General features: G+C 38.8%; 1 protein-coding gene across 1 annotated transcript in view; it reads left to right on the top strand.

Moving 5' to 3' along the window:
* Positions 1 to 17,417, top strand: part of LOC111223117 (CUB and sushi domain-containing protein 3-like) — a 262,697-nt gene that overhangs the window by 29,169 nt on the left and 216,111 nt on the right. Inside the window, exon 3 of the mRNA XM_022747144.1 lies at positions 4,204 to 4,316. Coding sequence (XP_022602865.1) covers positions 4,204 to 4,316 — 113 coding nt within the window. The remainder of the gene's footprint in view (positions 1 to 4,203; positions 4,317 to 17,417) is intronic.

The following is a 17,417-nucleotide window of genomic DNA, read 5'->3' as shown; positions in this document are numbered from 1 at the left end:
TGTGTGGGTGCATATGTGTTGAAAGTTTCTGCAGTAGTGACGCATTTCAAATAAGATATTGGAGTAGAAGACAAATGGTTCAAGGTTATTTACATAACATGATATTTGCTTTTTTATGCTGGCTGCATTTTTATCAAGTTGCTCCTTACAATGCCATGAATGCACATACTGTTTCAATGAGATTGTTTATTTTCCTTTCACTGGTGAATACATATTGGAGCAACACATCTTTTTGAGTTGAAATGTGACCAAGATATGACATGCAGCCAAGACCATTTTGAAAAAAGAAGATGAAAATGTGTCAGGGTATGGCCAGCTTGTAAACTTTAGATACCCAGAGGCAGGAGTGCAACCATGGTGCAAAAAAATCTAAAAAGGGGTTGACACAAGATGAATAATGTTAAAAAAAGGAATGAGTTATATTATTAGGTGGCAATATGGCAGGCTTCAGTCACTGCCAAACAAAGTACTAAATGCAGCTAATGTGACACAGGAATTACGCTGAAATTAGTCTGTGAATGTTCTCTGAAATTAGCCATGTTTCTCTCTCAATAAAGTAACGGGAAGCAATTTCAACACACTGATCATACAGAAGGTGCAACATGCTGTTATATCGTTGTAACCATGAATGATGTATGTGAGCGTGAGAGCAGTGATCTGTAAGGGTGAGGGATTGAGTTAGATTTCAGGACTGCCAGATTGAAGGAATGCCATACATTGGTACACACACACTGTGTTTCAGTACTGTACTTGAAAGTTGTGCATGCGAATGTGCAGAGACCATTTCCTGTTGAACTTAGGCATGGTGAAAAATTGTGCTTCGTTACATGCACATCGTGCTAACGTGCTTACTGTAGGTCAGCCTTAAGATAGGAAGTCTTGTACAGTTAGATAACTGGGGGGAATGAGGTCAAGAAGGGCAATGAAACAATAAAAAGAACAGCTAATAGTTAAAGGATAAAGGGAGAGGAACACAAAGAAAAAAGAGCGGAGATGAGAGGAGAAAATGACCAAAAATAGGATGGCAGCAGTGAAATACAGATAAGATATAGATTAGGAACAGAGTGAGAGATTAAAGAGATGGTTGGGGGCTTTTAGGAAAGTGGCCACTGTTTGTGCTTTGAGTGGTATTGGACTAGATGAGACAGAACAAAGAAAAAGAAAGGGAGTAAATCAGTTGAGAAACAAGACTTAAGATATGAGCACAATCCAAGTGACAGAGACAGAGGAAACTCACAACCAGGGAGGGCAAAATGACAGGAGAGATGGAGGCACACAAGAAGAGGTGAAGTACAGTTTGGATGAACAGAAAAGTGAATGGACAGAATAATTAGAGAAAAGTGCATGTACAGGAGGGGAACAATACAAAGTTCACAACTGAAGAAAAGTAGGAGGAGGGATGGTAGATGGCAATCAAGAAAGGACAGATGGAGAAATACAGAGATGAAGACAGAGGTTTGAAGAGGGGAGACAATGAATACAATTTGAACAGGAGGTGAGAGGGTGAACAAAATAAAGAGGAGGATGTTGAGATGAAAGATGAGAGGAGAGGTGATAAACCAGATCCATAATCGAGCATAAAAGCAAGGTAGGAGGGAGAAGAAAAAGGTAAAAGAAGGGTTGAGAGGAAGAATAGATAGAAGGCTGAGAGAGTACAGGTTCTTGAAGAAACTGGTTGTTTTTGCTGATAGAAAACTTAATAAATTAAAATGTGTGGACAGAAAGAAAGATGAGAGGACAGACTGAGTAGAGAGATGAGTGCAAGGATAGGGACGTTACTGCATTGTGTGAAGTAAATCGCAATTCTAAGATTCCCTTGCTCCTTAGTCCTTTTCTCTTGCTACAATAACATTAGACAGTAAAGTCCCTTTTGCAAAAAACCCTTTAACACCCGCTAACATCAGGCTTTTTTCATCAATGTGAAAGGGTACAATTGGCTTTCACTCCTGTGTCAGATGACTCTGCAGTAGTTACCGGTATTTATTGGTTCCAGCTCTGATCAGCAGTGATGTAAACACGACACCTGGGTGAATAAGCTAAATTTTGCCCCTTTTTTCTTTGCTGTGGCATCTTTCAGAGCACACACACTGTAAACAGACCTGTCAACTGCCCAGCACGGTGCTGTTAAACCAGAAACACTGCAGCTACACCTTCTGCTGCAGAGTGTGCTGCAGGCCCGAAAAAAGTTTTAAAAACACACAATCACAGACCGGAGGCTCTAACATTTAAAGGAAAACCAACCCAGGGATGAGATGCTACGGATCCAATTTACCAGTCTGCATGGCAGCTACCACCTCACTGTTTGAATGTGTGAAGATATTCCCTCCCCTGCGTCCGTGTCTGTGTGTGTGCTCTGAGACTGCATGTGATGACGTTGCTCCCTGCAGTTGTGTGTCTGTGTTCTAGTGCGAGCAGAAAGGCAAACTCATCTGGCAGTGTGAAAGGAGTCAATCACCTTTTTCTAGAAGCTTTACCCATGTTAAAAAGATTTTGGTTCAAAACGGGTATAAGAGATTACTTCTACTTTTCTACAACTCATGGGTTCAAATGTTGGTAGACACTGAATTAGCCTCCAGTGTCACTATTTTCTGGTATTCCTGATTCCTATTTCTGATATATATTGTATTATGAAAGACAAGGCAGGAAGCACAATGAAAGGGTGAGAAGAAACGGCAATACACACAGGTACACATGGTTCTGAGGAATGAGAAAGGATCAAACCAAGAGCAGATAACTACTGATTAGATATTAAATTGGTTCCAGAAAAAAAAATAAGATGACACATACAAAACAGAAAGTTACAATGAATTGTTTTCTTACCCATGATTAAATTTAGTACAAATTGCACTTGACTGGGAGTGAATTCAGACAGAAAAGAAAGGTGATACAGAAAAAAGAAATGAAAGTATCAAAGATGAAGAGGATTAAGCGAAATTAAGTGACAGGTGAAAAGGAAAGGTTGCAAGACGAAAGAGTGCGATGGGGAAGTTAAAAACAAAAAGGTGGTATGAACACCAGGTAAAGGGGATAAATGCGACTGAGAGAAGAGCGGAGAGGAAGACAAGAGGGGGAGGAAGTGTGTAAGGGTGGTGGAAGTAAAGAGGGAAGAAAAGAAGGAGTTGGAAGGCTTAATGCTGGAGGAAAGGATGGCACAGTATGAGTAGATTGAGGGAAAAGGAAGAGAAGGAGGAGAGATGAAAGAGAAAGGGAGGGAAAGGAAGGAAGGAGGGAGGTGAAATAAAAGGAAGAATGGTAGCTGCAGGATAAGAAAAAATGTGTCGCAGTGGCAGCAAGAAGGTTTGGCTCTTTTCCATACCTGAAAAAGAAGCTGGCCTCCCATTCCCCCCTCTCTCTTCTTCATTTAATTCAAGGAATCTAAAAGCTGACGGCACACCTGGGCTGTTGTGTGTAAGCTTCTTTTTGGAGGACAGACTCAAACATGTGGAGTGCAGATTAAAGGCTACCTTCCTCTACAACTTGACTTCTATTTAATTGTTTGCCTATCTGTACACAAACCCATTTTGGTATTACTGATTAGCTGACCAAGGCTCACTTTTTTGTTGGTACACTTTGATCTTGTGGCTTAATTTATTTAAAAGCCTCTATTGACTAGTGGGTTTTAGTGCAGCCCGTCTTTATATTTTAAATATAATGGAGGGTCGTTTGTGGTCTGCCTCAGAGGCTCTATTCCAGGTAGGGGTACTGGTAAGAGCAAACATCCGAGATTGTATAATTATACTGGCAAGTATAAATAGGAACAGAAAATAGTGAAGTCATTATGTATATCATTATGTATGTCTCATGTGATGAGTACCAATTGTAGTTCATAAGAAGTTTCTTGAAGCACATAATATATTCATATTTGTTCTAAACTCCTATAAAAACAGAAGATATATCAAACGTTTTACATTTCTGTATTAGTATGTTATTTTACTAAAGCAGGAAGCAGTCAAGCCTGCTACAAATGTCTTTTACACTCTTCTCAGCACAAGATGCTTGTTCCTCTTGTCTTTTATTGATGAATGTGTCTGTAGGTATTTTTAACACATCAGTATGTAAATGTCTTTGTTACTGTAGGTTAACAAGCTGTAAGGCCTTTTGTGTAATCAACAATAGAGTGTGTGTGGAATGTTTTTCTTGAATATTAAATGTGTCTGGTAAATTTTTGATAATGTCAACACGTTCTTCTCTGTGTTTCTACAGGCTGACAGGTTTCCAGGTTCCTCCCCCGGTCACCAGTACAGGAAATGTCTTCTCTTTGAGGTTGACCAGTGACTTTGCTGTCTCAGCACATGGCTTCAAACTCAACTATGAAGGTCAGTAAAGTGTCTGTATGTATTTGTGTTTGTGTGTGGGGGTTTGTTTGTGAGAATGTGTAGGCTGTGCCTCAATGCTGACCTCTTTAGTTCAGAAAAATGAACAATGAATGTAAAAACCTATTTAAAAACCTGTCAGATAAAATTCCAAAGCCCACACGGAAATGTGGGTATGAACCATGTAAGAAAGAAGGGCATTCAGACAACTAAAACTCAACCTTGGTTGACCATTTCTTTTTGAATGCAGAAATCAAAATCAAAAACTTTATAACATAAGGTTATATGTTATTTTTTTATGGTGGTGTGGCTGTAGAGTACCTGATTTCATCCCAATTCCTTTGAGGGGCCATTGAGAAAGGTTTTCAAGGAGAACTGCCATGTTCTAAAATTTGTCCAAATTTTTTTACTAATTTCCCCTCGTTCACTAACGGGTGACAAGTTCATTTTCCCTTTCAAAAAGGGAGGCTGTCAAACTTACTAGATCAAGAGAGAAGAGGCATGGACAGGGCATGACACAAAATGAAAGTATACTGACAGCTCAATATTATACATGTGTTGGGACAGGAACAAAGGTATTTTGTGTTAATCTTTATGTCACAGTACACCAATCTGCCAGATGTTGTGGTTCATATAAAACTGATCAAATTGGACCTACCAAAGACAATTGTTTGGGCACTACACAATATTTATAAGATCAATTTATTTAACTTCAAATAGTATAACCAAAGCTCAGAATTAGATTCTATCCACTTTCTGAAACAAATTATAATAACCTTGTTATATTATGTATTTTTTCTTTTTATCTAATGTGTTTAAACAATTTAAGAGAAAAAAATGATTTAGGGGTTGGTTCCATAGGGAACATGGCCCATTCCAAGGGTAGCTCAAACATCCCCTTTCACCCTCTTCCTTTAACGCCTGGGTAAACAGCATGGTACCATTTTCACAGATAAAAGAAGAGATATGAATGGATGAAGTGATGGTTAAAATTAGAACTCAGTATATATCAGCACCATGTCCTGTGTGCATTAAAGATTTCAGATTAGATTTAGATTAGGAAAACTTTGATGTCCTCAACGAGGCAGTTAGTTCCAGAGCATAAAACAGAGGGGGATAAAACTGTCTACCGGAGGCACACACATGACACTGAGCAAACCAACGAAACAAATAAGTACACATTTATGTAGTTCCTTGCTTTTCATCGAGCAGATCTTTTATATGTTATCAGCTGACAAGATGACAATGCTGTCTGACTCGCATATATATATATACAGTATATATATATATATATATATATAAATAAAAGTATAAACTGTATAGGACCCTATATGTCATTCCAAAGGACACAGTTCAATACATCTATTTAGGCAGTAGATTATACATATTAAACATAAAGTTTTACAAAGTCATTATAGGTATGATATCTACATAATAATCACACACTTATTGTTACATGTTAGTACACTCAGTTGCAGTATATATGAAAGTTGCAGAGGTACACAGATGGTGTATAAAATGTAGTCCTGGTCATGTAGTCTTATGTACGGCTGGGATATTAATACTGAATGTGGATTATGGCTTGTTACAGAATGTACTGTAACCAAGATAGCACTAGTGATGGGTCTCCCAAGAAACTAAAACTTTAATAGAGAGCGAGGAAAGAGTTTTAATAAAAAGGCATGCATATTTTAAAGCAGTATTCTGAATGGGTGTCAGTCATGCAGGCCCATATTCACAGTGGGGAGTGTTCTGGCTAAAGAAATTGTATCCGTATTTAGGCTTTTATTCTTCAAACAGTGGAGGTTGTGGTTGAAAACCTGCAGATTATTCCAGACAACTGGTTAGCACTGGTTAAGACTGCAATAGAAATGGGGGAGCTGCCCCGGTCACAGTGCTCCATCATCATAAAATTTTATAGATAAGCTAAATACCAGCCAAATCAGTGTTTTGTTGACATATTTATTATATGGGTTGTTAGGTTCTTTGGGGTTTTGAGGATGTTTTGTAGGGTGGTGTATGCCTCAGGAAGTGCCGGCGATTATTTATTGTAAGATAAGGTAACACAATCCTCTTTCACAGAGAAAATTGTGACATGTTGTAGTAGGGAAAGTACAGGTGTGAATAATAAAATTAACGTTGACTGATTTTGATTTAGCTGCTACAGTTTCAAGGTTCTGGTATTGTGTGTGCTGGCTCATGGGTTACTGGGAAGGTGAAGGAGAACAGAACCATCATTAATGTTATTAACACCTGTGGTTCTACTGCTACACACACACACACACACACGTTGTTCTTGGTCACCTTTCGGGATATTACATAGACTTGCAATCATTTCCTGTAGACTGAACTTAACCCTAACCACGACTTGTCTAACCCCCATGTTAACCAGTGACACAAAAATCAGCTACATGGCTTTTGTCCCCAATTAACTGGTCACACACACACACACAGAGTGTTTGCCACATCTAGTTGCTGCTGAAAATGATATACTGCTTAACTGTCTCTCTGTGTGTCTCTCTGCTTCCCTCTGTGGGCCTTTGTGCTTGTTTGTGTGTAGGTTGGTTGGTTGGTGGGTGTTCATCTTGTTGATATGTGTGTGGTGCGCCGCATAATGACAGTATCACTGATTGCAAAGTGCCTTGGTTTAAGTCTGCACACATGCTGTGTCTGGGTTATATGTGTGTCTGTGCCTGTTTGTGCTACTTGTATGTCCAAGCAGTTGTCCCAGATTTATTCACTGGCACAAGCTTCTACTTGCTACTTGGCCCATGTTCATTCCATTCCCATTCTGTGTGTGCGTGTGTGTGTGTGTGTGTGTGTGTGTGTGTGTGTGTGTGTGTGTGTGTGTGTGTGTGTGTGTGTGTGTGTGTGTGTGTGTGTGTGTTTGACACAGAAAGAGTTTGCTCTCTGTGAAAGCTTCCAGGGGACTTATCTGAAGAGCCCCTGCTGCTGATACATTCAGCTGTTTGACTTACTCTGCGTCTGTCAGAGAGGGGGAGTCAGTGAGACAGAGAGGCAGGCCATACTTGGCATTTGCAAAAATGCAACATTATGCTGATGATCTGTGTCTTTTCGTATTCAGCATCTCATACTGTCCACAACACACAGCTAGGCTATAAATTTATACAGCAAGGAGGAGATTTACTCAGATTACTCGGAAGGAAGGAATGATCCAAATGGTTTGAACCATTTTTGGTCAGCCTTAGTCCATGTAATCCTTATGTCTAATCTGCTATTGGAGCCATTGCAGGTTTTAGATTTTTTGCACATATTGCCTCAGCAAACAGCACATTTTAAAAAAAAAAAAGTAATGAATTAAAAAATACCTGCTCATCATCATTATTATGGGAGGTAATGTTTACAAACACAACTCTTATCGATCTTTAAAGTTAGTTTGTGGATTAGAAAATAATCTAAAAGTCTTAACATGAATCCTTATTAATATCAGGGTCAAATGCAAGGGCCCTGCATCAGATGTCATTATCAATATGTTTCCAGATACAGATCGAGTGTATGGAAATGGAGTCGAAGAGTTGGACTACTCTCCCATGTGTGATGTCAGTTTTGATCCTGCAGTACTTTCACAAAGAAAAAAAAAAGATTAAAATAAAAAGATTAATTAGTAAAAAAAAAAATCCATGTAAAAAAACACTTAAAGAAATACAAAGATTTATTGTACAATTAGGAGTAAATTGTGAACAACGGGTAGATAAGGCAGCACCAGACATGATGCAGGCATTACTAACCGACTGCTGTGTGAACCAGAGTGAAACCCCCGGCTTTACCAATAGATGTATGCTCCAGCCCTCACCTTCAGTCATGAGCTCTGGACAGGAACTGAAAGAAAGAAATCTTGATCCTTTACAGCCTGACTGGGCTTACTTGTAGGGAGAGGATAAGGACCTAAGAAATTTGAAAGGAGCTCGGATTACAACCACTGGTCCTACACGCTGAGAGGTGCCCAGACTGTTTGGGCATCTGATGAGGAATCCTCCAGGACATTTCCTGTGGAGGTTTTCCAGGTACGTCAAACTATGAAGAGACCCTTGGGCAAACTCAGAAGATGCTAGAGGGCTTTTATATCCCACCTGGCCTGGGAATGCCTGGGGACTTGCCTCAGGAACCCAGAAAAATCTTAAGGATGTGGATGGGTAGATGGAGGTGTGGACTGCCTTGCCTGTCTGCTGCTGCTGCACTTTATGGAAAATGGATGAATGGATATGAATGTATAGATGGATGGATTAACATACTGATAAAAAAAAAGTGGTATGGAGGTACAGTATGCATTGTATCCTTATTGTAAAACAGAACATCTATTGAAAAAGTTAATTCATTGATCACATGACAGGAAGTTATTTGATAGGGTGATTGGCGGGGCAGAGGTACAGCAGTGCTGCTCCATCCTTTTCAGCCTGTCTGCTTGGTCGTGGGATACACTTTGATGTGATTGTTGGACTCCTTGAACATTTCTTCCTAACCCTCTGAAGACTGTCGGGTCATAACTAATTCATGCACCAGCACATGCCATACAGTGTGAATATGTGTGTGTGTGTATGTGTGTGTGTGTGTGTGTGTGTGTGTGTGTGTGTGTGTGTGTGTGTGAGAAACGGAGAGAGAAAGAGAGTGATGTATTATTTAGCATGATGTCGGAGGCAGTTTGATATTGTGCTGATGAGACGGAATCACAGATTATCACAGCACTTAAACACACACACACACACACACACACACACACACACACACACACACACACACACACACACACTGTTCTATCTCAACATGATTGTTGTTGAAGAATTATTCTTTTTGTTTCTTCTGACTCCTCCCACTCTTCTGTCTTCTTCTGCTCCACCTTCTCCTTGTTCATGTTCATCTTCTCTCACTTTTGTTTTTATACGATTGGCTGTTACTTACTCTGTTACTCTATTGGCTTGTGTTTAGTATCTTAAACGAATTAGAAAAACTGAAGTAAATGGTAAAGAAAACTGTACAAAACAGAAAAATAATAATAAAATGGGAAATACTATCTTTCACATAAGCTGTTTTAATGAGAAGAACTATATGACACAAGTTAATTACATAGAGTATTGTAGAAAAGTGAATTTTGTCTTTCATTTTATGCCAATATTTTTTGCAAGGAAGAAAGCTTTGTTTGAAACTTGTAGGTTGTACTGTATTGTAGAAAAAGCGTGCTGGAGAAATCTAACAGGCGTAATTTGATTTGAATACAGTCTGGGAACGGAGCCCACTTTGAAGTATGTGGGAATAAAAACACGCAACTCAGAGACTCATAATATGAAATAACATCAAACTGTGGTAACCTCAAACATAAATGTACATTACCCACATTCATACAATATACATTCAGACACATCCATGTGTCCAGAGGCACAGTCATGCGTAGGAGCACAAACAGACATGGACATGCGTACGGTACACATGCAGACACACAGCTCCCAGATGTAATAATATTCTCCAGAACATGGACCACAGAGCATGTTCCACATCCCAGAACATTCTGCCATGTGACTAACAAGTCAGCAGAGATTTCACTTCACGCCTCCCATCCCCAGCCTCTCTTCACTGCTGCTACTTTTCCACCTCTCCTCTGCACTCACGATATCTCCATTGTATGTTTTTCTCCTCTCCTAAGATGAAACAGTAATACACTTCTTTTACCTTCATTTACTCTCCACAGAGAGAGTTTACATAGTGCCTCAAGAGAGGGCATAAAGAAAGACCAATAAAATACAGGAGGATATAAAAAAGAAAATACATTCAGTGTAAAATGGTTAAAGGTGTAAAACACACTCACAATTTTTTTTTCGTACTAGATAAAAGCAGGAACAACTGGTTTCCACATAGTCTATCACACATTGTTTTATTTCAAGTAATGGAAAGTTATTTAAGTTATTTAAAGTAATTCATCTGTAGTTGTTCCTAAGGAACTGGATGTAAAAATGTGACTGAAGCTGGGGTGGAGGAAGTCGCATCAGTCAAAATGAAATAAGATAAAAGGATGACCTTCTTTTGATCTAGTCACTCCTTACCCTTCAACTTTTCTTTTTCTTTTTTTTTTTTTGGGGGGGGGGGGGGATTTGTATTTTTGCAAACAAACAGAAGATGCTGGCAGCAGGTTAAATGCTCTGGGAGCTCTCACTGGCCAAATGTCAGTCCCATCGATGGACCCTTCTCCATCTGCAAATTTATTCAGTAGTTCTGCAAAATATCATGGAGAGTGCTACTTAGTCACAGAGGTCTACAAACAATCCAGTAACATTTCGGCTGTGTTGCTCATAACCTGAACCTACTCCTCTACGATCTTGATATAAATGATTTAGAATTTCTAAGAGGGAGTGAGTGGAGATCCTCACTCAGGGGTGACAGCCCACTATCGATAAAATTATGTTTGTGAGTATGAATCTCCAGTCATTTATGGAGCTACCATAAAATGACCCCTTTTGGCTAATGTAACAGTCAGTGTTGTGCCAGTTCAAACTTAAAAAGAACTAGTTCAAAGTTCAGTTCATATAGATGAAAACGAAGTAGTTCACGTTCATAGTTCATAATTAAAAATTTTGAACTAAGTCACAGTTCCAAAAATGAACTAGCTCATGTTCGTTTGTTCCTTTTCTTTTTCTTTTTTTTTTATAAATACTCTGCTATTCTTTTACAATAGAACCTCCTTCTACACATCCATCACCAGCCCAAAATCATTGCCACTCCCAAACTAAATGAATTATTGTACACCACTGAAGAATCACAGACATGAGTTACATTTAAAATCCGTATATAAATATTATCTGTCTGAGTCTTCACTTGCTCAAAGAAACTGGCTTCAGCAGTAGTAGATGCGTCTGTTCCGTCTGTACGGCTAGAACCGTCCATACTGGGCCATGTCTATAGAGACGTCATACGGCGTGCTGTAAAACTGTCATAAACCATAGGCGGCATTCACAAAAAATATGAACAACGCCGCTCATCGAACATGTTCATGCACATCACTGATAACAGTGGATTACAGTTGTCTAGTTAGCTTATTGACAACTCCCTCTTTGCACTGGCCAACTCGCTTTTTATCAGTTATTCTGATATTACATTCTGGTGACATTGGAAATCCAGTCGTTTTCAAAATTTGGCCACAACAATGCAGCAAAATACAAAAGATGCAAGATGCTTTGGTTCATACATTCTCTTGTATAAATATTGTGAAGGGAGCTTTTTTGTGCTTTTTTTCTACTCACTCACACGCCTGTTAATATAACATGTTCGGCTCTCATTTTAGAGCCACTATTTAGACTCCTTGATAGTGTGCTGCATTTGATGAAAGTTATTCAGTCCAAAATTCAAAGTTTTAAAACAGACAATACCGTCTTTGGACAAACTTTTCTCAAAGTTGTACCAGACAAAAGGTAATTGTTCAAGTTCCTTTTGAGAGGGAACTTGAGAGTAAAGAAAAACAGATTTCAGTCAGCTTGAAACCTCAACAAACACAGAGTATTATTTCTATCCCTTAGAAATTCAATGGACAAATACTATATGTAAAATGCCATATTACTTGAGTTTTTTCACTCCAGACTGACTTCAACAATGATTACCTACAAATAATGTAAATTGAACACTCAAATAACCCACCAAAGTGGAAACAGAACAAGATTGGTTTTGGCAGTGGCACTGCTGATATATACGGCACATACGAAATAAAGGAGATGAATGTTATAAATGGCACTGTATTTGCAAACCACACAAATAAACATGATGTTTTGATTTTTTTTTTTTTGTTGTTTTTGAATTGTGTAGTGCCTTGCTAATTTTTTCTTTAACTACAGCAAAATGCTGTTAACAAATTGATTTTTGAATAAATTTATGGCTACTAACAATGTGATTCAATGTCCATTTCATTTACTAATTTGATTTACTTATCTTTAATAAACACATGTTTATGCCCTAATTTGTATTTGTATAACACTGAGCTGCTTTGGAGCTCATAAGGATCAATTAATGGCACACATCTAAACTGTTTAACCTGACAAGCTGAGAAAATGAGGATGAAATGTTGGTTAACAAAACTAAGAACCAGTTGTATAGAAAGGAAAATATGGCCAATTGCCTTTGAGGTCATTGCTCCCTCTGGCCCCATAAAATATGTGATCAATAATCACTCTGGTTCTTTGTTGACAAAATTAAACCAAAGTTGATGCAGAAGCATCAAGAAGGTGTGAAGATTTACTTGAAGCAGAGCTTAATGGCTTTCCACATAAGAATTCAGTGAAAATCAACATCTCTTCTTGAGAAAGGTCTCCTAAAGTTTTCGTCTGTTGGACCAGTAATATTTCAGGCTGGATAACTCAGCAGACACAACTGAGATCTCATGGGGCTAAATCTCAGTTACAAAAAGCGTTTGCATCCATATTTAAAAGCAGCCATTAAAGGAACATTGCACCATTTGTTTCTCTGGGTCTCTGATCCCTTATCAGCACTTGATTGATTTTGTCTCTGGTCTCTTTGACTTGAACATGATCTGAGTGTAAAAGTCGTGTGTGTTTGTGTGCGTGAGTGTGTGTGTGTGTGTGTGTGTGTGTGTGTGTGTGTGTGTGTGTGCACGTGTGTGTGCGTGTGTGCACGTGTGTGTGCGTGTGTGCGTGCTTACATCCAAGGGCAAGTATTAGTGGTGTCTATTGCACAAGTGTGAGCAGTGTTTGTGTGTCTGTGATTTAGGTGCTGGCTGCAGCTGCTCTGATCTTTATCAAAGAGACCTGAGGGGACTGACAATATCCACTCCTCTATCTATCATCCCTCCATCTGTCTGTCTCTTTTCTTTCTCAATTTTCTGTCATTCAGTCTTTCTCTACCTCCCTCAATTCAACAATTGAATCCAGGTCAGTTAATGTGCTAATGGTCAGGTGACCCTAACAGTTGAGATCAGTTGAAGGAGGTGCACCTTAATAGGATTGCGAAGGTGATATTATATACTACTATAAAAATATATGAATTACTAAAATTATGAATGTACAGTTGTTTTACATTTGTGCAGCTGGTCAAAGTGCATCAGTCCAAGGCTGAATTTCTTTCCCAGTCAAGCCAATACTGGTCTGGCTTTTCCTCCATGGAGAGCCCTACGAGCTGCTAAAGGGTTCCAGCTTGACTTGGAACTGGCTTTTCTTCTTCTTCAATGCACAAGTAACTTGATGGCTACATAATGTTACATGTCTGTTTATAGATATTATGAATTTGTTTAGCAAATGTTGCACATCAATGCTAGCGTGTGCTAATGGTTGTGGCTGGACTGGTTTTTGTTGCCTCTCGTGCACACATGGTAACTTTATTGAGTTGTGCCCGAGGTGTGGCCGACGAAGCATTTGTTCTGGTCTGAGATGCTGGTGGTCTAGTATGACATCTAGTGGGAGTGATAATTGTTATCAGAAGCTTTAAAGCACTTTATTTTGTGAGGTCATTTTTTCATTTATGTTTGCTTTCAGTTTTTGCGTTAATTTACTCAATTTCTGCATTGTGATATAGAGATGTATTGGAAGGTGAAAGAATTAAAGATCTTCTGTTATGTTTCAACATTTAAGATTGAAACTGATTGGTCTGGGGAGGAAAAGCAGCCAGATAACATAATTTATACACAATTGTAACTCAACTGACTGATTTTATTTCTGCTTTCTTACTCTTCTTCTCTCTGGCTCTTTTTGTACACAGCTCAGTACACATATTTTGCACCCTCAATACACCCAGTACACAAAAACATGTATGTGTGTCTACACATACAACTATGCCTCAGTTCATGCATTTAAAATGAGAAGGGATATGTCAGTTCTGTCCCTGGAGAAAAGTGGTTTTACAGTCTTGGAGAGTGGTGTTTGTGTGTGCATATGTGTGTATATATGTGTGTGCCTATGTCTGTGTCTGTATATATAATGTACATGCACATGTCCTGCTTATTCCCATGTGTATATAATAAACAAAGGTGAAGTATGAGATACAATGGGAGAGGAGCAGACAGTATAGATGTAACAATGAAATGCCGTGAAGAAAAGAGAAAAATAAGAAATCAAAGTAAGGAAAGAAAGAAAGATAGGTAAAAGTGAAAAGTGAGAAAAGCAAATCTGTACTGCGCAGAGGAGAAGCAGGAATATGAGAGCATTGAAGAAAATAAGAGGAGCTCCTTGTATTAATGTTATGTGCTCCATGCTTTCTAGTTGAACAGGACAAATCAATGCTATTTTAAACCTGAATATGTGTGTGTGTGTGTGTGCGTGTGTGCGTGCGTGCGTGCGTGCGTGTGTGCGTGTGTGTGTGTGTGAGAGAGAGAAAGAGAGAGAGAGAGTGTGTGTGTATGTGTGTGGTGCATGTGTGTGTCAGTTATCTACAGTGTGAATGCAGCTGCAAGGTCAGCTCCAACGTAGGGGCATCAATCAAAACAATCACACAAACATAACACAACACAACACACAAATACGCACACACAGTAACAGCAGATGTGGAGAGCAGATTGTATGAAACAGAATTTTGATGGAAAATATGGACGTTTTTGAATTAATTTCTCCATCTGCCTTTCTTTATCGCCTCAGTTTGCTTTATTGTCGTGGCTGTGGCATGGAAAGAGTCCTAAAAGTATCAAAACACAATGACAAATTCAATGTCAGTAACTCATATACCTATGAATCAGTGAATTTGGATTTCTTATCTGTAGCCATAGTGCCGTGCAACATTTGCAACCCACTGGAGACTGAAGTAAGCAACAAATGATCTAAAGAAAAACATGTTGACAGGGCTGTGACACAGTTATATACCTCATCATATAATCTGTGGAATTACACTCGTAAATATTTAACTTTATAGTATTGTTGAATTTTTTTTTCATATATGTTCTGCTTGGTCCCAATCATGTGAATATAACGCAGCACAATTGTCAGCATAGGCAGGATAGATGTGTGACACAAAAAAACGTCCAACTACTTTAATATATCGGCAGCCCTCTTATAAGAACAGCAACAGACAAAGAGTGAGCTTTTCAGTGTTATGCCGAAAGAAATGTGACTCCCAAGGTCACCAACCATTGTCAAAAGCAATTGGCATAAGCTCATTATCTGGATCATTGTATATAATTTTATAATGGTATGGTAGAAAATAGCTGCCAGATCTCTCAGTGTCGGGCCTTCAACGACTGTCCACACAATGTATCAATTTGATGTCTGGATAATGTAATCACAGTAAATGGCTGCCAGACGTCTTAGTTGGCTAGGCAGAATACTCTAGGTGCCTCACATCACAAAGTCCAGCAAATGACAAATTAATAAGATACCTGGATAAAATACACTAATTCAGTGATGGATTTATATTAAGAAGCTGCCAAACGTTTTACTGCCTGGAAAGGATAGGTGTCTAACATTAAAGACTGTCCAAAAAATAGTCAGCAGTCTGATACCTGGACAACGTATTAGTGTAAAGTTTTTCAGTGCCTAGATTGGCAAGATAGGCATTTGACTCTAAAAGAAGTCCAGTTAATGATATATTGCCCTCATATCTGAATGATATTATATAAATATTTTATATTAAACACCTTTATGAGCGAATTACAGGGACCAGCAGCCAACCCCCCTGTGCTGAGACAGGAAAGAAATTACATGAAATGATATATTGATTTGATATTCAGGTCTGTCAGACAACCACTTGCCACCTAACTAAAATATAGGCTATCCTGGTGCATAGTTATTATCAGTGTGTGTAGAAGTGTGCTAATGTGCTGCACTAGTGTGTGTGTTTGTGTGTATGTTAGTGTGTATTGATAATAATACAGCATCTTGGCCAATGTCAGTCCATTATTCAGCTTTATATCAGCCAACCAATCAAAAGGCCTCCCTTCAGGGTCACCACCTCGGCCCATCCAATCAGCTCCTCCTGCCAAGCAGGAAGGAATGTCACCTGATTAGCATAACCAGAAAATGAGCAGGGTCATGCTGACATGGCAGTTTCTGATGAGCCAGACACTACTCTGAGGCAGCATTTAGACAAACTTATCTCTCAACACTGTCAGCCAGTCAAAGAGGATTTTCACCAAATGTATCACCACCCTATAAAATGTGATGAGACACATCGACAGAATGGTCTCTAACCTCTTTGAGCTGCTTCTCATCAGCAGGTTTCATTATTTAAGGGCATTATTTGTTACATCGTTTTCCCACTACTTTTGATATCTTAACTACAGTCTCCAAGGAAGAAAAACTGCACTTTAACAGTGGAAAGTATAGTAACACAACACTACAAGCTTTGTTCGAGAACAAGTGATTCATTGGATTTGTTTTTTCCTTCCAAAATGGTTGTCTGAGGATTAGAAAAGTCTCTTCATAGTCAATCTGTTAACCTAAACTATAAAAAGCAGAGCATTGACCTGATTCAAAACGCGATAGGGTTGGCATGCGTTGCCAATGGAACTGTTCCTACTCAGATATTATCGTAACACCAAGACTTACCAACAGTATTCAACACCAGACCAGATCTGATTATGATGTTGCTCCTTTGACTTTGTATTCTTGACATCTTGTCTTGTTTAATTTCTAATTGAGTATTGTCTCAATTATGTTTATTTATACCAGCGGTCCCCAAACTTTTTTCAGTGGGGGCCACATCAACTTTCCTTTCTGAGATGGGGGGCTGAGGTTAGTCTATAACAGGAAATGATATGGGCCAGGGTGACAACCAGTATTATTGTGGAGATTACAATGATAATTTGTTGTAGCTGCCCTTCGTTTGGCTTTGGCACCACCTGTTGATTTGCAAAAAAAAAGTAATAAAAAGTCTTCACATGTGTTTATTTGAAGTACCACAGATACTCCATTTATTTTATAGAAAATGACAACACAAACTGATGGTAATGCCGGGGGGGNCAGTATTATTGTGGAGATTACAATGATAATTTGTTGTAGCTGCCCTTCGTTTGGCTTTGGCACCACCTGTTGATTTGCAAAAAAAAAGTAATAAAAAGTCTTCACATGTGTTTATTTGAAGTACCACAGATACTCCATTTATTTTATAGAAAATGACAACACAAACTGATGGTAATGCTCAAGTAAGAATGAGGTGATGTGATTTTGTAAC

The sequence above is a fragment of the Seriola dumerili genome, unplaced genomic scaffold (assembly GCF_002260705.1).
Source record: "Seriola dumerili isolate Sdu_G_001 unplaced genomic scaffold, Sdu_1.0 BDQW01000110.1, whole genome shotgun sequence".
Taxonomy (NCBI): Eukaryota; Metazoa; Chordata; class Actinopteri; order Carangiformes; family Carangidae; genus Seriola; species Seriola dumerili.
This window is presented reverse-complemented; position numbering and strand designations above follow the sequence as displayed.